Source organism: Dromiciops gliroides, chromosome 1 (assembly GCF_019393635.1).
Source record: "Dromiciops gliroides isolate mDroGli1 chromosome 1, mDroGli1.pri, whole genome shotgun sequence".
In the NCBI taxonomy this organism is placed as follows: domain Eukaryota; kingdom Metazoa; phylum Chordata; class Mammalia; order Microbiotheria; family Microbiotheriidae; genus Dromiciops; species Dromiciops gliroides.
The window spans coordinates 223,521,045-223,545,782 of NC_057861.1; the positions used below are offsets into that span (position 1 = coordinate 223,521,045).

The following is a 24,738-nucleotide window of genomic DNA, read 5'->3' on the forward strand; positions in this document are numbered from 1 at the left end:
TTTTGAGTGTGAAGAGTATAAACTTGAAGTTAATCTTTATGTGGTAGTTAAAAATATCATGCATATCTGCTATATTTCTCCATATCATTCATTTTCTTAAGTATACTATAAGAAGCAGGTTTCAAAAAAAAGATAAGTAACTTTTAAAGAACTAAAATAACTCAAGAATGGCTATAAATAATTGTTTGAAAATCCATAAATTAATTTGTATAGCTTGAAATGTTTTATTGTCTCTAATTTTTAAAAAGTGAACTAATATTCTTTTGTGATGGATAAATATATAATAGTTTGAAAAATCCACTCCAGCCACTGAAACTAGTGTAAGCAAAAATAATAATAGAAACAATTTACAAAGCAGAAATATGGAGATATAAAAATTAAAAACCCCAAAATAGAAAATAAGATCTAATGTAGTCATCATTTGGAATTCTTTTGGAAAGGAAATACTTCTGTGCTTGCTTCCTAAAAATGCTTTAGCTATGGAAAGCATGAAACCCAATAAATTGAAATGACATCTTAAAAGCATACATGCATAATAAGTTTACAAGACAATTTTTCCCCAAAAAAATCAATGCTTTTAATAATCAAAAGCAAACTTTTTTTAAAAGCCCATGCCTGTGACATCATGAAGATTGCTTTATTCAATAAGAAAAATTGGGTCTCGGGGCAGCTGGGGGCCCAGTGGATAGAGCACTGGCCCTGGAGTCAGGAGTACCTGAGTTCAAATCTGGCCTCAGACACTTAACACTTACTAGCTGTGTGACCCTGGGCAAGTCACTTAACCCCAATTGCCTCACCAAAAACAAAATAAATAAAAAATGAAATGGACCATCCTTGTCATGACCCATGAACAAGAAACATTGGGTCTCTGTCCAGTGATATGACAGTCAATGACAGTCACAATGATGCTTTGTGAATCATGTGCTAAGAAGTTTCAAATGGTTACTTTCCAGTCATATGGTCAGAAGAAGAATTGCTCATATATCTGAGGACTTTCTTCACCAATTAATTAAGAAACTAAAAACTTTCTATTTTGTATCATAAGTGAATGAAGCAACAATGTAGCTAAAGGTGCTCATTTGATTACATATCATATGTAATATTTTGAAAATGATCTTAGGGAATATCTGTTACTTTGCAAAACTACTAATGGCAAAAGAAAATTTCAATACATTATTTACTGATTTTTAAAAAATGAAAATTACACAAGTTGGGAAAATTGTTCTGGACTATGATGGAGCTTAAGCACCATTAGGATAAAATGCAGGTAGAGAAGCACTAGTTAAAAATGTGATCTCATGCAATTTAGACACACTGCTAGTATAACAAGGGCAGTAGTCTCTGAAGTGTAATAAGTCTCTTTGCTAAACAACATGCACCTTGATATAATGCAATTGCTCCTGATTGGTCAGTAGTGGCAGGTGTTGCCTCAAAAATGATTGGCTACAGAGGGAGTAAAAACCAACCACTATGTTCACATCCAATCACTTATACAAAGAAATAGAAGTAAAATGTAGCTTTTCAAGGTGTTACAGGAGGAATCATCTTTCTAAAAAATGATCTAAAGCACAAGACTATCTGTTATAAAGATAAGAATATTAGTCTTAATTAGTACATGAAGAACAATTGAAAACAATAATTTCAATGCTAACATGTTTTTTAAGGTATAATAATGTTTTGTTTCTTTTTTACCTGAAAGTTGTGGTGACATAAGTCTCTCATGTTGACATTTTATATCATCAGTAAAATCCCATAATAAAAAGTTCAGCCATATTTTGTGGCTTAAAATTTTTTAATTTGTTTAAATTGCTATTTTTTTTTAAATAGTGTTTTGGGGCAGGTAGGTAGCACAGTGGATAAAGCACTGGCCTTGGATTCAGGAGGACCTGAATTCAAATCTGGCCTCAGACACTTGACATTTATTAGCTGTGTGACCCTGGGCAAGTCACCTAACCCTCATTGCCCTGCCCCCCCCCAAAAATTTCTCTTTCCCCCAGTTACACATTAAAACAATTTTATGGGGCAGCTAGGTGGCGAAGTGGATAAAGCACCAGCCCTGGAGTGACCCTGGGCAAGTCAGTTAACCCCAATTGCCTCACTAAAAAAAAACAACAACAACAATTTTTAAATATATTTTTTTAAGTTTTGAGTTCCAAATTCTATTCTTTCCTCCTTTCCTTCCCCTCTCCCATTCCCTGAGATGGTAAGCTATCCTATATAGGTTATGCATGAGTAATCATGTTAAACATTTCCATATTAGTCATCTTGTCACAAGAAGACTTGAAAAGAAAGAAAGAATGAAAGAAACAAATAAAAGAAAGAGAAAAATAACAAGCTTCAGTCTGTATTCAGACAATATCAGTTCTTTCTCTGGAGGCAGATAGCATGTTTCATCATGAGTCCTTTGGGATTGCCTTGGAACATTGTATTGCTGAAAATAGTCAAGTCATTCACAGTTTGTCATCCTACAGTATTGCTATTACTGTGTACAATGCTCTCCTGGTTCTGCTTACTTCACTTTAATGCTAGCATGTTTTGAAAATCTTTACAATGAAAAATGAGCTCATTCAACACAGCAATAATATTAATATTGTAGTTGCTATTTTTAATTCATTAGAAATGTACTCCCTAAGACTATATGTTATGTTTCAGGGGTCAATCTGAATTGGTAGAAGGAATTTTCTTATTTACAATTCCCAATATCAATAAAATCACAGTTCTTTTATTAAAAAAATAGAAAATTGCAAAAGATGTTTTATCAATACATAAATAATTGCTTATATTATTTTTATTTTTATATGTATTTGTATGATTTTATAAAATTATGAGAAACAATTTTATTTTAATAAAATATGGGATAACAAATTATGTACATAGTTTGTTTATGAAAAGTGTGTCAGGATAGATATTCCTTCAACTGATGAAGCCTGCAAACCCTTTTCAATCTATGTGATTCTTGTCCACATTTTTCCATAAAACTTATCTATATAAAGAATTTAGCCAACATACTGTGGAGGCCTACCTCTCATTCTTTTTATATTTGATTGTTACCAATCACTTGGACCTGGAGTGTATTGGTAAATGTATAACAACTGCTTCTCTGGGAAAACAAAACAAAAAGTAAAACATAGACAACACATTTTAACGTTTAATCTGCATTATTAACATTTTCACCATCACTTTTTTTTTTTTTGGTGAGGCAATTGGGGTTAAGTTATTTGCCCAGGGTCACACAGCTAGTAAATGTCAAGTGTCTGAGGTCAAATTTGAACTCAGATCCTCCTGACTCCAGGGCCGGTGCTCTATCCACTGCACCACCTAGCTGCCCCTCACCATCACTTTTTAAAGTCAAGACAATCAACAAAACAATAAATGTCAAAATTGATTTCTGAAGTATCAATGCTTACACCCAAAATTTAACAATTGAGTCTTTTTTTTTTTAAGTGAGGCAATTGGGGTTAAGTGACTTGCCCAGGATCACACAGCTAGTGAGTGTTAAGTGTCTGAGGCCAGATTTGAACTCAGGTCCTCCTGACTCCAGGGCTGGTGCTCTATTCACTGTGCCACCTAGCTGCCCCAACAATTGAGTCTTATAAGCTGGTATAGGTGGTAAAGCACACTTCCAACTTGGGCTAGCCATTGATTCTGCACATTCTTTCTACACGATTTGTAAACAATTTCATTTTCTAGCCCTACAAGTCCTTGATGATATTTTTTATATACCACCCTTCATGTAAAATTCATTCTTTGGCCTACTTTTATATACCATGTGTCTTTCCCTCATTTTATTATTTGTTAGTAATTCTGATTCTTCCAAGATTGTGGTGGCACATGATTAACAGCCATGTAGCCTCACATGGAGAATATTGGCATTAAATGTATATACATATACGTCAGGGCAATCATTGTAGTAAGGGACTTTTAAAGATTCGAAACCTTTAAGGTTCCAAAGGAATAGATCTTAAACAGTGGAATTTCAGGTTCCTATAAAGGAAATAAATAATGATGTGAAGGGAGTGAGGGTCTACTTCCCTGGTTTCCCTAAAATACTACGTTGACAAGTGTCCACTTGCATGAGGTAAGGCAAACTCTGACCAGAGCTCCCATTAGAAAAAAAGTAAAACATTTTGACAATTGAGATACTTCTTTGTTCAGACCTCAAAAGTACCAAAAGTTTATGTGTGAATGTTAAAAGTATAGTGCTCAGGGGCAGCTAGGTGGTGCAGTGGATAAAGCACCGGCCCCGGATTCAGGAGGACCTGAGTTCAAATCCGGCCTTAGACACTTGACACTTACTAGCTGTGTGACCCTGGGCAAGTCACTTAACCCCCATTGCCCTGCAAAAACAAAACAAAACAAAAAAACACTTAAGAAAAGTATAGTGCTCACATTATATCTTTGCAATTGTCTAGACCAGAAATAAAGTGCCTCATACTAAATTGAAATTAAATTGCTTCTATGAGTATAAAAATAGCATTAGATTTGTCTCTCAGAAATAAAACCCTATTTGTTGGTATTCTTTATTAAACAGTCTTTCAGAATATACTCAATTCCATTTAACTTTGGATAATATAGAGTATACTGACAAGTGGTAAAGAATGTTATCAATTGCAGTTCATTTCTGTGTACGTGTATACAATTTTATTTAGTGAAATGTTCTCACCAGAATCAATTAGCAAGTGTTCATTGAGCTCTTCCATTACTTTGACAGAATCCACAATTTTCAAAGTCAATATTTACTGCTAGATTTGGGGTCAGAGGACTTGGGTTCAAATCCCAGCTCTGTGACTTACTAGCTGGATAAACCTTAGACAATTTACTTGAATTCTCTGGGACTCAGGTTTTTCATCTGTAAAATGAGACAGTTGGAATAATATAATCTTAGTGAGCATTTATATATTACAATTTAAAGTTTGCAAAGCACTTTACAAATATTATCTCATTTGATCATCACAACAACCCTGGGATATAGATGCTATTATAATCCCCATTTTACAGATGAGGAAACTAAGGCAGGTAGATATGTGACTTGCCCAGGGCCACACAGCTAGTACGTGTCTGAGGCTGAATTTGAACTCAAGATTTCTTAAGAGTCCAGCACTCTTATCTATTGGCCCACCTTGCTGCAGCCATTGGCCTCTGAGGTCCTTTCTGGCTCGAAATATACGATCTTCTGACCTTTAAAAAGTTAAAAAGATGGAAATTAAGAAGCACTATTTCCAGTGAGAAATAGCATACACCTTTGAAAGTCATAAACCCTGACTTAGTAAGAGCTGACAACTTTTAATTGCTTCAGGAGAAAAAAGAAAAAAATAGCTATATATTAAAAGTATTGTTAATAATTGTTTAAAAATCCTATTATCTAATGTGTTGTGACAGGTCCAAGTATTTAGATAGATTAGCTCTAAAGGGATAGTCTAGTTTTATGATAGCATTATTTTTTAAATGTTCTCTTTTTGTATGGACTTGAATATCACCAAATATGAATATTTTAATATAAAAAGAACAAAGAAAATTACTTGAATGTGAAACTGTGAGATTCTGTTATACAGGCTTTTTAAAAGTAAAAGTCAAATTTAACATGCTAGTAACAAATCTGCCTTTTTCATATTTGTGACATTATTAACAATTCTAGATAGTGTATTAAACATTTTAAAACTAGCTGCATTCAGGTTACCTTATGTTGTTAAGAAACAAGGCTCTTCTCAGTAAAGCAATGTAAATTTGTTTATATAGTTACATCATTTTTAGCTAGGAAAGACATGTGCTTTGTGTTGTTTTTTCCAGTGGTGTATGTGATTTAAACTGACATAGCCATGAATATTCAATCTGATCTCTCTTGTGACTAATAACTTGCATTTGTGAAACAGCTGGCCAGGGTTAAAGGTGCAGTCCGTAACCACAGAATGGAACTAAGATAACCAACCCATATGGAGACTGAACCCTGTGACCTAGCCTCATTAAAATCACTCTCTAAACAGCTGAGCTAACTGGCTACTTAGAAAAGAATATAACTAAGGAGATGAGACTTAGAGAAGTTAAACACATAGGTTTCCATTTTTTTCCTCTTTCATTGCCTATGTTGTACCATGTTTACTTTCTGATAACTGCATAAATCAGGGTTGTAAATATTCAGTGTTAGGGCTAATGGTGCCTAACTGATCCAGTTTGATTTCAATATTAAATATATGTCACCTATTTAATATAAGGGAAGGATATAACAAAAGAGAAACTATTCTTCCTTTTTTAATCCATTGAATTTGGCACATACTGCACAAATAAGCAAGCAACAGGCATTTATTAAATGCTTGCTGTGCCCTAAGCACTGTGAAGAATACAGAGTGGTGGATAGTATACTAATGGTTCAAGGGGCCAAGAAAGACCTCTTGAAGATGCCATTTGAGCAGAGCTTTGAAGGAATATAAGAGGCAGAAGGGAGGAGGGAAAACAATCCAGGTATGGGAGGCAGCTAATGGACAGATAAGAAAACAAGAGACAGTATTTTCTGAGGAATATCAAATAGGTCAATGTAGCTGGATCATAAGAGTCTGCAGTGGGGAATAACGTACAAGAACCCTGAGGAAAAAGTAGGAAGAAATCCAGTTATGGAGAGCTTTAAATGCCACATGGAGAACTATAAGGAGTCACTGGAGTGTGTGTGTGTGTGTGGGGGGGGGGGGGAACGGAGAGAGACTTGAGGCCGGAAGACCAAAATGGAAGTCTATTACAATGGTCCAGGGAGAGCTTTTTTTTTTTTAAATCATAAAAGTATTTTATTATTTTCCAGTTACATGTAGAGATAGTTTTCAACATTTGTTTTTATAAGATTTCTAGTTCCAAATTTTTCTCCCTCCCTCCCCTCCCTTCTCCCTCCCTAAGACAGAAAGCAATCTGATATAGGTTATATTTGTACAATCACATTAACCATATTTCTGCATTAGTCATGCTGTGAAAGAAGAATCAGAACAAAAGGGAAACACCTCAAAAAAGAAAAACAAAAAAAGTAGAAACAGTATAGTTCAATCTGCATCTACATTTCACAGTTCTTTTTTCTGGATTTGGAGAGCATTTTCCATCATGAGTCCTTTGGAATTATCTTGGACCATTGTATTGTTGAGAAGAGTCAAGTCTATCACTGTTGATCATAACACAATATTGCTGTTATTGTGTACAATGTCAGGAAGAGCTTTTGAGGGCTTTAATTAGGCTAGGAACTGTGTGAGCAGAGGTGTGGATATATAGGAGAGATTTTTGTAAGGGTGAAAACAAGATATGGTTAAAAAAATGTATATGCAAAGTGAGTGAGAATGAGAGGTCAAGGATTACATCTACTTTATGATCCTGGGTGACTGGGAGGATGGTAGTGCCCTTGACAGTAATAAGGAAGTTGGGAAAAGGGAGGGCAAGGGTTTTTTGCAGGAAAAGATAATGTATTTTCTTTGAATAGAATTTTATTTTCCAAAATATATGTAAAAAAACCAAATATTTAACATCAATTTTTTATTTATTATTTTTTTTTTTTTAGTGAGGCAATTGGGGTTAAGTGACTTGCCCAGGGTCACACAGCTAGTAAGTGTTAAGTGTCTGAGGCTGGATTTGAACTCAGGTACTCCTGAATCCAGGGCCGGTGCTCTATCCACTTCGCCATCTAGCTGCCCCCTAACATCAATTTTTTAAAACTTCATGTTCCAACTTCTCTTCCTCCCTCCATTCCCACCCCCCACGCACAAGAACTCAAGCAATTCAAAATAAGTTATACATGAGTAGTCATGGAAAAATTCCCATATTATCAAGTTGTGAGAGAAAACAGTCAAAAAAAACCCCCAAAACTTCAGATTAAGAAATTGTCAAAGGGGAAAAGAAAAAAAAAATTTTTTTAATGTGTTTCCATCTGATAATGTATTTTCAATATGCTGACGTTGAAATATCCAAGACATTTGGTAATGGGGGTACTAGACTTCAGGAGAAAACCTCGGGCAAAACATATGGATCTGGGAATCATCTACATCACAATGACAACTGAATGGATGGGAGCTAAAAGGGCCTACAACAGAGGGCGTGGGAGGGATCCTTATTTATTTAGGCTTAGGTAGAGTTGGGAGGGGGGACTTGGAGGGAGTGGGTACATGTGAAAGAAACTCTACCCTTGTCAAGAGCTTGGAGAATCAGTAATCATGTGGATGACTGATGAGAGAGATGGAGCACTAAACTCCTCCCAAAGCCTTCCTTTATAGAGGGCTGGGATTTGGACGTTCTGGGTAGCTCCATTTTCTATTAGCATCTCTGCTTGGTTTCAACTCCATGCCTCTAAGTCAAGTACTCCCTAGAGACCCCCACCCTTTTAAGCTTCCTATTGTGTGTTGTCTCCCTCTATTAGACTGTAAGCTCTTTGAGGGCAGGGACTGTTTTTTTATTTGTATCCCCAGCACTTAGCACAGTACTTAGCACAAAGTAGGTACTTAATAAATGTTTATTGAATTGAATTGAATTATTGAATTGAATAATTGAATTATTGAATTGAATTATTGAATTATTGAATTGAATAATTTCTAGATCTATATGTCCAGCCCAAGCATCTCTCTTGAGCTATAATTCTGCATCACTGTCTTTTGGACATCTTGAACTGAATATCTCATAGTCATCTCTAATGCAACTTGTCCAAAATAGAACTTATTATTTTCTCCCCCAAACTCTCCCACCTTTCTAACTTCTCTGTTATTGCTCATCCTCCAGGTAGCCTAGGTTTATAACCTCTGGGTCTTACTTAACTCTTTGCTCCCATATACTTCTAATAGAAAGGGCAGCTAGGTGGTGCAGTAGATAGAGCACTGGCCCTGAAGTAGAGAAGACAAGTTCAAATTTTACCTCAAACACTTTCTAGCTGTGTGACCCTGGACAAGTCACTTAACCCCAATTGCCTTAAACATCCTGGGGCCATCTTCAGTCATCCTGATCTTACCACTGAACCCAGATGGCTCTGAAAGAGATAGCAAGGTTGGTGACCTTGCACAGCCCTCCATCACTTAAATCCAATTCAGTGGAAGTCATGACATCACCCCATGTCATGGTCCTCTTCAAGAATGAAAGACAACCATAACAACTCCTCATAAACCATCTGTTGTTGCTAAATCTTGTTTCTACCCTCATGACACATCCTCTTCTCTTCAATCACACAGACACCACCCTGGTGCAGGCCTTCATCCCCTCCCAACTGGGCTATTGTAATAGCTTCATAATTGGTCTCATTACTTCAAGTGTCATCTCACTCCAATCTATCTTCCACTCAGTTGCCAAAGTTATTTTGACTGAAGTTTAGTCATGTCATTCCTCCCTCTACTCTGACCCTCAAATATACACTTAACATTTAAATATCTTCATAACTTGAACCCTTCCTTTCTTTCCACTCTTAGCTACTTTATTTCCTTCTCAGTGTTCTGTGTTCCAACTACATTGGCCTACTCGGTGTTTTTTGAACACATCACCCTATCTCCCACCTCCATTCCTGGAATACCCTCCTCCCTGATCTCTATTACTTAGTTTCCCCGGATTTAAGTCTCACCTTGAATCCCACCTTATGAAAGGGGTCTTTCCAGTCCCTCCACCCCCAGATGCTAGTGGCTTCTCCTTTGAGATGACCTCCCAGCCACTCTGAACAGATCTTATCTGTACCTAGTTATTTACATTTTATTTCCTTCATTAGAATGTGAGCTCCTTGAGGGAAGGAGCTTTTTTGATCCTTCTTTGTGTCCCCATGCCTTCTACACAGTAAGTAATTAATAAGTGCTTCGGATTGACTGGCATACCTAAAAGGGGAAAGGAAAGGTCAACTATCTCCTTGGAGTTAAAAAAAAAAACAAAAGGGGCAGCTACGTGGCACAGTGGATAAAGCACTGGCCCTGAATTCAGGAGGACCTGAGTTCAAAGCCAGCCTCAGACACTTGACATTTACTAGCTGTGTGACCCTGGGCAAGTCACTTAACCCCCATTGCCCTGCAAAAAAAAAAATAATAATAAAACAAAACAACAACAAAACAAAAAAAAACACACACAAAAAAAACCAAATTGGAGATCTCCTGAGGAAGAAGGAGCTTAATGCGCTGAGGGGGAAGTTGCTGCTTGTCTCCCAAGGAATCATAAAATAGGGCCACAGAAGCTATCGAGTGAGAAATAATCCTGTAAAGTTGGGAGGAAGAAGAAGGGAGTAGAAGTGATTGGTAAATGTCTGCTCAGGCATGGAGAAATTTTTTTAAAGAAAGAAAGAAAGAAATAGTCCCTACCCTCAAGGAGGAGACCTATATTCCACTGAGAAGACGTGTAACTACATGCAAAATAATGCTCTGTACAAAATAAAAAACACAAGGGGTGAGGGAGTCACCTGCAGCTCAGGGGATCAGGAAAGGTTGAGCTGTTAACAGAAACTAGGGATTCTAAGAGCCAGAGGTGAGGAAAAAGGGCCTTCTGGGCATGAGGGACAGCTTGTGCAAAGACACTGACCCTGGAGATGGACTATTTTGGCTGGACCAAGCATACATGGAGGAAGATAGTACCTCATAAACCTGGAGAGGTAGGTTGGAGTTAGATTCCAAAGGTTTTAAAATGTCCAGCAGAGGAGTGTGTATTTCATAAAGAGGTAATAGGGAATCACATGACTTTATTCGGTCATGTAATGAGACAAGATGAGAATTGTCTTTTAGAAAGATCACATTAGCAGCTGCATATAGGAGATGGGTCAAGAAATCATAGCTTTGGGGCAGCTAGGTGGTGCAGTGGATAGAGCACCGGCCCTGGAGTCAGGAGTACCTGAGTTCAAATTTGACCTCAGACACTTGACATTTACTAGCTGTGTGACCCTGGGCAAGTCACTTTACCCCAATTGCCTCACTTTAAAAAAAAAAAAAAGAAAGAAATCATAGCTTTAATGCTATGGGCTATGACCTGAGAGGTCACTGAGTCCAGTTTTCTACTCCATTTAAAGACACTAAGGCACAGAGAGATTGACTTACCCAATGTCGCTTGGCTAGTGTCTGAGGCAGTATTTAGAACCCAGGTCTTCCTGACTTCTGGTAGAACACTCTACCTTCTTAACTATGCTGGAATACATTGAGGCAGGAAGACCAATTAGGAGGCTATTGCACTGGTCCAGGCCAGAGGCAATAAGGGCTTGAATCAAAGCAGTGACCATGTCAGATGTGGAATATGTGAAGGTAGAATTATCATGACTTAGCAACTGATGATGTGGGGTAACAGAAAGTAAGAAATCAAGGATGGCTCCTAGGTCACAAATTCTGCCATCAACAGAAATAGGGTAATTAGGCAAAGAAATGGGTTTGGGAAATGTTGAGTTTCAGATGTCTATGAGACATCCAGGTGGAAGGGGCTACAAGACTGACATCCAGGGGTGGACAGATAGATCTGAGATAATTAAACCTAAAGGAGCTGATGAGATCACCAAAATAGTATAGAAAAAGAAAGGAAAGGGAAACTGGCAAAGAAAGCTAAGGACAACATGAAAAAATTTTTTTTCAAAGTTTTAAACATTTTTATCTAAAGTTTTGAGTTCCAAATTCTATTCCTCTCTTCCTCCCTCCCCTTCCCTACCCCTTCCCTGAGGTGGTGGTAAGTGATCAGATAAAGGTTATACTTGTGCAATTATGGAAAATATTTCCATATTGTTTTGTACAAGAAAACTCAAAGAAAAAATGAAAGTGAAAAATGGCATGCTTCAGTCTGTATTCACTCAATATCAGTTCTTTCTCTGGAGGGAGATAATATGCTTCATCATGAGTCCCTTTGGGATTGTCTTGGATCATTGTGTTGCTGAGAATAGATAAGTCATTAATAGTTCTTCATCAAACAATATTGTTGTTCCTGTGTATAATGTTCTTCTCATTCTGTTCACTTTAGTATGTATCAGTTCATGTAAAGCTTTCCAGGTTTTTCTGAAATCATCCTGCTTGTCATTTCTTATAACACTAGTCCATTACAATCATATACCACAGCTTGTTTAGTCATTCCCCAATTGATGGACATCCCTTTGATTTCTAATACATGGACACCACAAAAAGAGCTGCTATATTTTTGTACAAATAGATCCTTTCCCTTTTTTGGATGTTTCTGGGATATAGATTAGCAGTGGCATTGCTGTTTCAAAGGGGGTATTACAGTTCTATAGCCCTTTGGGCATAGAGGAAGGAATTTTTAAGAAAGCTATGTTTGGGGAGAAAAGATTAGACCACTGTTTGGGAGAGATGAAACATGATACCTGATCAAAAAGAGAAGTTGTTAAATTCTTTTTTCTCCTTTAAGTTTTATACCAAGGAGAATGACTTTTTGTACTGGAAATGACAATAAAAATGGCTAAAAAGGAACAAATAATCTAGATAAAAGGTGCAAGTAAGAGAGAACCCAGCTGTCCTTGGTGATTGCAAGTTTCCTTGCTAAGATGAAATACATTCTAAGTATTGAAAGAACCAGTGGATGTGACTGCTTAGTTGACAGTGATATTTGAAAGTTCATATTTCTGATGAAGAAATCAAAACTATATATAGTCATATGAAAATGCTCTAAATCATTACTGATTAGAGAAATGCAAATTAAAACAACTTTGAGGTATCATCTTACATCTATCAGACTGGCTAAAATGATAGATATCCTTCAACTGGGGAATGGCTAAACAAGTTGTGGTATATGATTGTGATGGAATTCTACTGTGATATAAGAAATGACAAGCTACTTGATTTTAGAAAAACAAGGAAAGACTTAGATTTACAAAGGAAGATGCTATCCACCTCCAGAGGAAGAACTGACAAATAGAAATATGTACAGTATGATCTTACATGTATGTATATCTGTGTATATGTATATAGACATATATGTATGTATATGTCCATATATTTGTGTTTAATTGTAGCCTTCTCTAGGGTGGGGTGAGGAGGGAGGGAGAAGAAAAATAAAACAAAAAGTGCACAGCAGAGAACAAAAGAAAGCTTAGAAGGAAGCACAGAAATGCTAGGTAACTTTGAAAGTAATGGGTAGTATTTGAGACATAGGTTTTTGGAGGGTTTTTTTTGGTGAGGCAATTGGGGTTAAGTGACTTGCCTAGGGTCACACAGCTAGTAAGTGTTAAGTGTCTGAGGCTGGATTTGAACTCAGGTCCTCCTGACTCTGGGGCGGTGCTCTATCTACTGTGCCACCTAGCTGCCCCGAGACATAGGTTTAAAAAAAAAAAATAAATAAATAGTTTGAAATGGACATTGGCTTTCTATTGAATCCTCTATGTTGTTATGTACATGGAATTTTCCAGATCGAATATATGATCCTAAATGTGTTTCCATGTTTCTCTGAATTCTTCATGGCACAGTGATTTTATTTATGTACCACCATTGGTTTAGCGACTCCTCAGTTAAGAGGCACCCTTCTTGTTTCAAGTTGCTTTTGCAGAAGACTTAAACTAATTCAAGCCACTAACATTAGCTGGTGCTAATGCCTTTCTTTCTGTAACCTCTCCAACATCAAATATTCTTACCTTTTGTCACCTTTGTCAATCTGCTGGATATTAGGTGAAAACTCAAAGAGAAATTTGCAAGTATTCATGATGAAAAATGCTATCCACATCCAAAGAAAGAACCGATGGAGTTTGAAAGCAGATTGAAGCATACTGTTTTCACTTTCTTTATCTTTTTCATGCTTTTTCCCTTTTGGTCTGTTTCTTCTTTCACAGCATGACTAATATGTAAATATGTGTTACATTATCGCACATATATAACCTATGTAAAATGCTTACCTTTTTAGGGAAGGGGAAGAAAAGGGAGGGAGAAAATTTTAAAATTAATGTTAAAATTATTTAACATATAATTGGAAAAATTAAAATACTATTTTTTAAAAAGAAAGCAAAATCCAACTATATATTAAGTTGCTCCTTGACAATAAAAATGATAACAATGAAATTCTTATAGTGACACTATATGGCTGTGAATGCCATATGAATACTGCAATCTCAGAAGAATTGTAAGTGATCCAAAGAATAATGGAGATATATCTCTCCATTATTATATAGAATATATGTGTATATATATATATATGTATGTATGTATGTATATATGTATGTATGTCAGGAACATTACCAATAATGAATTCTATGGTAGAAGTTGGATAAAGAGTATTTTACAGGAAAGGTATGATCAGAAAAGGAGACTGGCCAGGCACATAGTGAAAATGAGGGATAAGAGATGGAAAATCTCAATGATGCAATTATGCCGATGAAATGTTAAAATAATAGAGGAGGGGGCAGCTAGGTGGCACAGTGGATAGAGCACTGGCCCTGGATTCAGGAGTACCTGAGTTCAAATCCGGCCTCAGACACTTGACACTTACTAGCTGTGTGAACCTAGGCAAGTCACTTAACCCCCATTGCCCCGCCAAAAAAAAAGAAAGAAAAGAAAAAAAGAAAAAGAAAAATTCAATTAAGTTCAACAAAATAATAGAGGAAAGCTTCCCCAATACCAGCTACATCCTTTCTGGTAAGTTTATTAAAAGATATGAATAAGAACTACACAGGTCGAGAAGACATGGATGAGTTACTATCTTTACTGTTCAGAGGGAGTGACCACATTGATAAGATCATTGATCCATTGAAGTATTAAACAAATACCAGAAGAGAAATTGGAATGATGCAAAAAAGTTTATTTTTAATCATAAACTACAAAATACTTATAATTTACATTTTAAATGTGTATGTTAATTTTAAATGCAATGTCCTTTGTTTCCATGAACTCTTCTGAACTTTTTCTGGTTCCCCCCACCCCAGATTTTGTTGTTTTTACTGTATATATTTAGATTATACTTCCTTCACTGTGCATTGTTTTGTGGCTTCTCATATTTCTCTTCATATTTGTCATTTCTTATGGTGCAAAAATATTCAATTAGTCATATATCATATACTCAGCAAAACAAAGGACATAGGGGGGCAGCTAGGTGGTGCAGTGGATAAAGCACTGGCCCTGGATTCAGAAGCACCTGGGTTCAAATCTGGCCTCAGACATTTGATACTTACTAGCTGTGTAACCCTGGGCAAGTCACTTAACCCCAATTGCCTCACCAAAAAAAAAAAAAAAAGAAAGAAAGAAAAAAGGGAATTGTCAACCCAGGGGGCAGTGCTTTTCTTTGGGTAAGACGGTTTAAAAGGTGGTAGGAATTGTGTGACCCTGGGCAAGTCACTTAATCCCAATTGCCTCACAAAAAAAAAAAAAAAGGTGGTAGGAAGGTAAGAAGGATGAAAGGAGAGTTATTAGAGAAATGTATATTCACTTACTTAGAAGGGATGGCATAGATTTCTGAGATAATGTCAACATACGTCAACCTAATGAATTGCTACAATCATTCTACTCTACTCAAAAATCATTACTGACTCTTCCTTCAACATGTATCCTTGATATAATCCCCTCCTATCTTCTCAAAGATTGTACCCTCTACCATATCCTCACTGTCTCTAATCTTCAGTCTTTACGAATGACTTCTCTGCTGCCTACAAGCATGGCCATCTCTCCCCATATCTTTAAAAAAAATCCTCACTAGATCCTACCATCCTTACTAGCCATCATCCTATATCTCTCCTCTCCTCAAACTCCTTGGAAAAAACAGTCTACATCTATTTTCTCTCCTTTCACTCTAGATCCTCTACAATATAGCTTCTGACCTCATCATGCAACTGAAATTACTCTCTCAAAAGTTAACAATGATCTATTGATTGACAAATCTAATGATCACTTTCTTAATCTTCATCATTCTTGAACTTTCTGTACAACACTGCTGACCACCTTCTTCTTCTGGATGTTTTTTGCTCTCTTGGTTTGTATGTCTCTGTCTCTGTCTCTCCCCTTATGGTCCCACCATTCCTGTCTCCTTCACTACATCTTCATTCATGTCAAGTTCACTTAATGGGTATACCCCAAGGCTCCGTCCTGTGACCTCTTCTCTTTTTCTTTTCTATATTTTTACATTCAGTGCCATCGGCTCCCATGAGTTCAATTACTGATCTCTATGCAGATGATTTCCAGATTATACATTCAGCTACAGGGTCTCTCATGAGCTCCAGTCCCATATCAACTGGCTATCTAAATTCATCCAGATGAAGGGTAGAGTCAAGATGGCAGAGGAGAGGCTGTGATTCCCACGAATTCATCCAGATGTCTGACAGGCATATCAAACTCATCATGCCTAAAACAGAACTTATCTTTCCCTCAAATCCATCTCTTTTCTAAAATTCCCTATTATTGCTGAAGGCATTACCATCCTTCCAGTCACTCAGGTTCACAACTTTGGTATCACTTTTCTGCACCCACTCATTCAGTTGCCGGATCTTATAATTTCTATCACCACAAAATCTTCTCTGCACTCTCACAGACACTGCCCAAGTTCAAGTCCCCACTGTCTCTCTTGTGGACAACTGCTGATAGCCTGCTAATCAATCTGCTTGCCTCGAGTCTTTCCTCACTCTAATCAAACCTCCATTTAGCTTGCCAAAGCATAGGCCTGCCTCTCTAAATAAGCAGGTCTAGAAATCTGAGATTATCAATTAACCCAGAAAGGCGCTATGCCTTGCGTCCATAGAGTCTTGGCTCTGATTTAATTATTGAGCTTGTGCTTCTGAATATGGTATTTGCTCACGGGTTTTCCTGGCTTATGTAAAACTTCATTTAACCTAATCATTCCAAAGATTGTGAAAGAGTTCGGGACTTATTTTTGTTCCTTCGTGGCTGTAATGGAAAGAATAAAACTAGGTAAAAGTTAAGAAACCTGTGCTCTGAAAATCCTAGTTCTGGTTAAAGCACCGGCCCTGGATTCAGGAGTACCTGAGTTCAAATCCGGCTTCAGACACTTGACATTTACTAGCTGTGTGACTGTGGGCAAGTCACTTAACCCCCATAGCCTAAAAAAAAAAAAAAAATCCTAGTTCTGCCACTGATTAGTTCTGTGACAGTAACTTCAATCTGTAAAAATGAGGAACGAGGACTAAATGATCTCTACAGTTTGTTCTAAGGGCACCTGGTGTCGCCATCCTATATAGAGTACTGGACCTGGAGTCAGGAAAACCCAAGTTCAGATCTGTCCTCAGATACTTACTAGCTATGTGACTCTGGGCTAGTCACTTAACCCTGTTTGCCTCAGTTTCTTCATCTGTAAAATGAGCTGGAGGAGGAAATGGCAAACCACTCCAGTATCTCTTCCACAAAAACCACAAATGAGGTCATCAAGAGTCAGGTATAACTGAAACAACTAAACAACAAATAGTTCCTTCTAGTTTGAACATCCTATGATTTCTAAAAACTAAAATTTTCATTGCTTTGCCTAAAAACAGCACAAAGATGATGACATCATTTTCTTTTTATCCATCCCATGCTACTTAAGTAATTTCCAATTTTCATAGCTTCCTATTTTGGCTATTAAGACCAAAGTTTTCTTTCAATTCCTGGGGCAAATTTAATAGACCCTTCCCATCTTAGACGGAAGAACTGCAAAATGGGAGCAATGTGGCATATCTTTTGGATAAAGAAACGAAAAAAGAGGATTCATTTTCTCACAAGTTTAGCAGCAGTTGTACTAACTATTATAGTTATGGCCAGGTAAAGTAAATGTTAAGAATGTTTGGGGGGGGTGTTTTTGTTTGGTTTATTTTTTGCCATATCTGAATATTAGAGTCAAATTTCAGAGTCAGTTTCAATGTACTTTAAGCTTGAACTTTCAAATGATACTTATATACAACGGAGAGAGAACAGTTTGAAGAGAACAAAATCTCAAAGGATTTCAGACCTGGTATTTTTTTTTCCAGTCTTTTATTGTAGTAGTGAGAAGGATCTATGAGATGCATATTTTAGGTGTGAGAGAAGAGGGAATCTCTTCACTACAAATCAAACTATTAAAACCCTGGCCAAGAATAATTACTCCTTTTCGGGGTGGAGGGGTGGGAGGGGCATCATGATATCAAACTTTGAAAGAGACTTGAAACCACAGAGAAGAGAGAGAAAAAAAACCACATTTATACTTATTTACCTAAAAAGATTTTTTAAAGTATTAATGAAAGGATTTAAATAAGGGACTAGCAACAACAACAAAAAAAGAAATCTTTGCCCTGCTCTCTTAGGAAAAAGACAGTTGGAAAGGAGATAATCATTAATGAAAAGATATAGATTAATGATAGTTGGTTGAAATAAATACTTCCAGATTTGTTCAAATATGATTTCTCTTGTTCCTCGATAGGTGTGTGTACAGATTAAATCATTACTTATAATTTAGAATAGCAACTGACAAGTCTGCCTTTTTATATACTTTCAGCTTCAGAAATGACCATTTCAGAGACAAAAAAAGGTTTACTTCCCGGCACACGAGTTTATATAAATGGGTCAGCGTCAAGGTATGTCAGGCTTCTTTTTTCTCATTGATTTAGGATGATCTGCCCAATAACATTAAATTCCTGTTGATGAGTTAAATGCATCAATTATAAAGCAGTGGGGCAGTTAATATAATTGCTCCCTGTAAGTGGAAGAGGCTTTCTCCTTAGAAATGTTAGCTTCAAAAGTCATTTAATGGTTAGCTAGAACTTTCTCAAAAAATTAACTTGTAGCATCGACTATTTTACAGATGTCACAGCAGAATAAGAATTTAGATCCTGTGCTATGCTCTGAACACTAGACAACACACAGCCTCTTTCACATCACACAGACTACATTGTAAGTGAAACTGAGGGAAGGGGGAAGAAAACAATGACTACTATTCTTTGTTTAAATATCCCTTTTTAAAAAATCCCAACAAAGTAACATCATTTGGAGTACTTTATCAACTACCATACATCCATCAATGGTTTGGAAAGAAGAGATGTGGTAGATTGAGTTTATACTTTTTACTCTTTAACTAAGGGATCCCCTCAACACAATGGTCAAAAAAACTCTTGTTATGGAATATATGCTGAGAAGATTAGAGCTGAATTTATAGATATCAGTCACTGAAATTCTTTAATAAAAACAGAAAATGCTAGATTGTTTTTAGGATTAAAAACCAGCTAAAAGGTCTATACCTAAATTTTCTAAGTAATCCAGTCAAATCATCCTCTTTCCTTTTTCTTCCCACCCCCTCCCCCAGTGAAGTGCCTAATTTTGCCAGGTGCATCCGATCATTTAATATAAGACAGGAACTGACTTCCTTTGAGGTAACTAGTACTAGCTTCTGCTGTGAACGACAGTTTGTCAAACTAGATGAATTGTTTCTCTATCGTGGTGGATCTCAGAATTCCTGTTTCTGTGTATCATTCTGAGAGATAGTGCTGCCAGTGGTAGACCTTAGAACATCGGGTAAGTGAGAAGAGAAGAAATCCGGTGGGAAAATTTGGCCTTTAAAAAAAAATATTGTATATTTTAAAGGATTTAGCACACATTTCTTAACACCTGAAGTCCTAACGTTTTTCCTATCGTGGCTAATCCCAGATCTTTCTTCTTTCCAGATTAATATGCCTGAATATACCAACCATGTGAGGGTGGTAATTACAAGTAAAGCCCAAGAAAAGGAATTTTTAATGAGTATAGAGCATATCATATAAAAATAGTTATAAATTTCTGAGGCCTGACTACCCCAATGGCTCCTAAATGGCAGACTTTAAACTTGGTTACCTGTCAAAATACAACTTAAGAAATCTAGTTGATAAGCAATTCAAGTTAATTCTTTCCCCATAATCCCAACTCTTAATAGTACAAAGTAGTTCAAACTAGACAGGCCAAGTTTTGTTCTCTGTTTACAGCAAAATTGTGCTCTTACGATTTATAACATTACAAATAACATATTGTAATACGATACAAATAAAGGACCTAAATGGAGTTGGAGGAGGGGGAAAGAGTTGAAAAATGTTAATATTCTAATTTGTATACCCACCAGAATCTAAGCTCTGAGTTGATTTGTTTTTTGTCTTTCTATCTCCAGCACCTAACACAGTACTTGACTCAGTAAATGCTTGTTAAATTTAACTGAAAAAGCTAGTGGATCTTTCAGGACACAAGAATACTACATGGCAGTCATTTAACTTCTGCCTACTCAAGATTAGCAGGAGAGCAGCCAGATATTTCTTTTTAAAGTTTTAAGTTAAAGCTTATTACTAGAAAAACTGCACTAAGAAAAATACATGTATTCTTTTATATATATGTATGTGTGTGTGTGTATGAGAGTATATAGAGATAGTGAGTCACTTTTAGTAGATCACAGGCTCCTTGAGGACAAGGCTGAGCTTCTTTCGTCCCAGTATTTTGCCTAAATCTTTGGCAGGCTACCCAGCATTTAATAGGTGACTCTGATTTGCTGAATGAGTGAAATGACTGTTAACTGTAAACTTTTTGGAAACCGGATGTATAACTATCCTTGCCACTAGAATTACGCTGCCTTTGGTCCCTCTCCCTTTCGGAGGGCCAGAGAAGCAATCTTGGGACGCAGACCCAAAGTTTCCAAGGCAGTGAATGAGAGTGGACTTGGAGAGCTGCCAATCCTCTATGGGCTCTCCCTATAGCGTACTTACTTTACTTTACTTAGCTTTCCACGCTAATTAAAGGGAGGGCCTTCGTAGGCCCAAAGATAGGCAATGTCGGGGAGAATACCGAAGAAGAGGGGATATAGAGGGAGGAAGGCCGTGAGAGAGGCAAAGCTAGTGACCAAATAAAGGAGGGCGGGGGTGGGGGAGGGAGAGTAGCCGCGCTGGACAGAGAGCCACGCCTGAAGCCCCGGCCTGCAGCACAAGCCGGGCACTGCAGGCCGGCGGGCTGTATGCCTCTTTCCTGGAGCTAGCGCTAAGCCCCGGCGCGACTCCGGGCGTGCGTGTGTGCGAGCACGCGCGCGGGCGCGCGCCGGGGGAAGGGGGTGGGGGCACAGAGCGGGGTCGCGCGCTCAGTGAGTCCGTCCGGGAGCCGTACAGAGAGAGGGCAAGGGAGGGGAGAGGAAGGGAAGGAAAGAAAGCCGGGGAGGAGGGAGGCCAGAAAAAGGAGGGTGTATGGAATCAGTCTTCTCATCGTGCACGCGCACAGGGAAGAGAAGCGAGGCCGGGGTGAACGCGCGGTAGCTCCCAGTGGTGCCCCCTCCTCTCGTGCGCGTTCTCGCACTCTCCCAGCCTTTGGGGCGTTGTCAACTAGAGTTCCCCCGTGACCGCAGCGGACACCCGCTCGAACCGAAGTCTGGGTTTCCGCCCCGCTTTCTCCTCTCGCCCCACCCACCCCACTTCGCCCTCGCGCTATCCCATCCCATCCCGTCGTTCCGTCCCATCCTATCCCGACGTCCCGTCCCATCCCGTCCTGTCCCGTCTGGAGCTCACACACTGGCTCGCGCGCGCGGGCCCCTAGCAACCCCTTCCCCCTCCCACAACCACCTCCTCCTCCCCCAGCCTCTCCGCCCGCGCGCGCGCGTCCACCGGTTCCCTGGCTCGCGCCGCTTCTATGTAGTCCCGGATCCCCGGGAGACGGAGGAGGAGGGGGCGACCGCAAGATGGCGGGTACGTGGACCCCCCGTTCTTCCTGGCCACAGTGGCTCCGCCGGCCTCTCGCCCCATTAGCCAGGCGGGCAGAAGGGTCCTGCCCCTGCGGAGCGGGGACGGGGCGGGAGAAAAGGGGGCCGGGCTGAAGCCAGCCCTGGGTGGAAGGCGCGCGGGGGGGGGGTGGTAGTGGGTGGGTTGGGAGGGGAGAGGAGGTGTCTTCCCCCCCACAGCCACCCGGGGGGCGCTGACCTTGTCCCTTTCTTCTCTTCCCTCCTCTCCCCTCCCCCACCTTCCTCCTCACAGATCTTTCACTGCTTCAGGAGGACCTGCAGGAGGAAATAGAAGGATGTGAGTATCGCTCCGCTTCTCGGCCCAAACCGGAGTCATCTGCCACCCCCACCCCCCTTCCTGCCCCTCCTCCCCCTTCGGCGGCTCCCTCCGCGCCCCAGGCCCGAGACGGGCAGTGCTCGTGACCTGGGGCCCGGGCCATTCGGGGCGCCGGGGAAGTTGCCTCTCGCTCCCGGTTCGGCCGAGGCCTGGAAGGGAGATCAAAAACTTGGACCAGGCTCCGAGTTTGGCGGAGAGGGGAAACATAGTTGACTCTGTGTATGGGGGGGGGTAAGTAAAGGAGATTGGGGGGGGGGTGTCCCGTGCTCGCTCTATTATCTATCTGTCGGTCTGTCTCTTAGGGACTGTCTCTGCTTCCGCCAGGAAATGGTGCACTTTTCAAGCCCAAATTGAATACCCGGGCGGGGGAAGAGAAACGGACTTTTGGCTTCCCGGGCCCACCACCCCAGCTCCTCCTGGCTGGAAAGGGTAGAAAAACTGGGTTTGCTGGAATGGAGCAAATGGGTCGTTTTTCATGGGTGGTGGGTGGTGGTTTTGTTTTGGGTTTGTTTATTGTTTTAGCGCCCCCATCTCTTCCTAGTAAGGGAGCAAAATCCTGCTGGAGATGTCTTTTCTTCTTACAGTTAGTTACCGTAGAAAAATAGGTGTGGATGTGTTTTTCTCGTAGGGAAACGGGCGCAGAAAGTTGTGGCTTTTGTTGCTTTCCTTTCATCGGGTCAGTAAAGTAGAGATCAGATACCCTGCCGTTCATCATCCTTTTGAGATTTTTATTTTTCCTGTTTTCGACCGTTGGAGGAAAGTATTAGGAAGTAATTGAAAAGTTGACTTGGGAAAGATTAAAAAATGTTGTGAGTGTGATGGTGAGATATTCAGATAGTGTTTCTTGAATTTAAAGGAAAAAAATGTCCCAAAGTATGTGAATACTGGGATTTTTTTTAAGAAGTAGAAGCCTTTAGGGTTTCAAGTGCAGAGTTGCTTACTTTTGTCCATTTTAAATGACATTAAACTTTTTTATTGTATAGGTATGTTAAAGGACCTTCAATTTTGCTCTGGGGGAGGGATTTTGTGGTTTGAGGTTCTTGGAGTTTGTTTTATGTGTTTAGGGAAATCAAAGAGGACGGGGTAAGAAAATAAATTGATAGAGAGGTGACGATATTGCATTGAAAATTTACATGTTGGCAAACTACAATTAACTTTTAAACAACTCCATTTATTTGAACTCTTGGAAAAGAACTGTGGCTAATCCAATAATTTTTTGTTTGGTTTTAGAATGGATTTTTTTAACCTCTTGGCAGACCAAGTCTCAAAACTGTTTATGTTAGGCTAATATTAAAACTAGCTTGCATTACCTGAAAGTGTACCAACTGGACACTGATAAATTAATAAATATCAAATCTCAAATGACAGTAACTGTAGGTGACCCATAATCACATTCAGCATTTCAGAGCTAATTACATAGTACCTACCGATGACATTCTAGTTTTTAAATTAGTTGCGGACACTTTCTAATATTTGTCTTTTTCCTTTCCCAAATTAAATTTACTTTGTTAAATTTCCCAGTATATTTGTACCTTGTTTTATACAATAGACATATTCCCGAAAAGTGTGATGTAAATAAACATTTCAGATTTAGTTGTACCATTTAACAGAAATATTTCCCTTTCAGAAAGTATGTTCACGTCTTTAAAACTTATCATTTTAGAATTAAACATAAAAGATTTGTGTAAAGGAAGTAATCACATAAATAAACCCTTTAAATTCTTTCATCCAGTAGAAAAGTCTTTCCCTTCATTTTACTTTCATCTTAGTTCTCATGTCTCTCGTAATAACTTTAAAATGTCAACTTGTGATGATTTTAAATTAATAATTTGAGTTCTGCAAGTAGATGACTGATGCTTATGAAATATTTGGGTAGGGGTGCCTCCTCATGATTTTTTTGGAACAAGAACCTGAAAGCAAATGAATGGATCTGAGGCAAGGTGGTGTGGAAAGAGTGCCCAGTCTGGAGTCAGACCACAGTGACCTTGGAGTTTGAAATCAGACCACACACCTTAGTGACCTTGGGAAAGTCATTCTCCATAATGTATAACATCCATCACAATATTGTTAGATATTATGGAATTCATTTGTTTTCATGTTCAGTAAGTTTCTTTCTAGGCTTCCTCATAACATAAATGACCTTAAATTTCTCAAATACTTATAAAGTTTAGAATGGCTGCAAAGCAGTAGTACTCCCTGACATCACAGTAAACTTACTTGTATATTTGTGTCCTGTTTGAACTTTATTTAATTACTGCTTGAATTCTATTATATAAATATTCAGATATAGAAAGCTTGGAATATATAAGCTACATTCAGTGATCACTTTAAAATCCTTAAGGTTATGCTATGATTTATTAGGGGAGAGGAAGGAAAGAGGGTTGGGAGTGGTTGGGGACTAAGTATATTGGGGCCAAAAGATGAAGACTTTCAAGTTCCACTAAATTTATGGCCCTCCTTTCTGCACATTTGTGACTCTTACCTTTTAAAGTGACTGGTGAGAAGGCGTGAGTACCCAACCAATCTACCCTTATAAATTCATTGTCCATGTAATGAAAGCTAACCTGGACAAGTGGTACTGAGCTGCTTGGCCCATTAGAATAGATGAGTAAACTTATCTCTCCCTTTTCACAGGTGGGAGGCAATGGGTGTGGAATATTGCATTTACTTTTACATGGGATTGATAAATTGATCAGGTTTAATAAAATATTTGCTTTTTTTAATCCTTGTTTCCAGGGGTTGGGTTCAGGAGGGAGGGAAGGGGAAGAATTTCTTTAAAAAATACAATCCTGAGTAAATGAAGAGAGCTTCCAGTTGAGTTCTCACTTGCTCCTACAGAGTAGCAATGGCTGACT

The 24,738-nt window shown here is 38.6% G+C and overlaps 1 protein-coding gene across 3 annotated transcripts in view; it reads left to right on the forward strand.

Moving 5' to 3' along the window:
• The first annotated feature begins 21,305 nt into the window (after positions 1 to 21,305).
• PPP4R1 (protein phosphatase 4 regulatory subunit 1) overlaps positions 21,306 to 24,738 on the forward strand; it is a 101,889-nt gene continuing 98,456 nt past the window's right edge. Inside the window, exons 1-2 of one of the 3 annotated variants that reach the window (XM_043975187.1) lie at positions 21,306 to 21,514; positions 21,800 to 21,844. In XM_043975187.1, the coding sequence (XP_043831122.1) occupies positions 21,508 to 21,514; positions 21,800 to 21,844 (52 nt within the window). In that variant the 5' untranslated portion in view covers positions 21,306 to 21,507. The remainder of the gene's footprint in view (positions 21,515 to 21,799; positions 21,845 to 24,738) is intronic. The other 2 variants (XM_043975186.1, XM_043975188.1) reach the window with 2 other exon arrangements.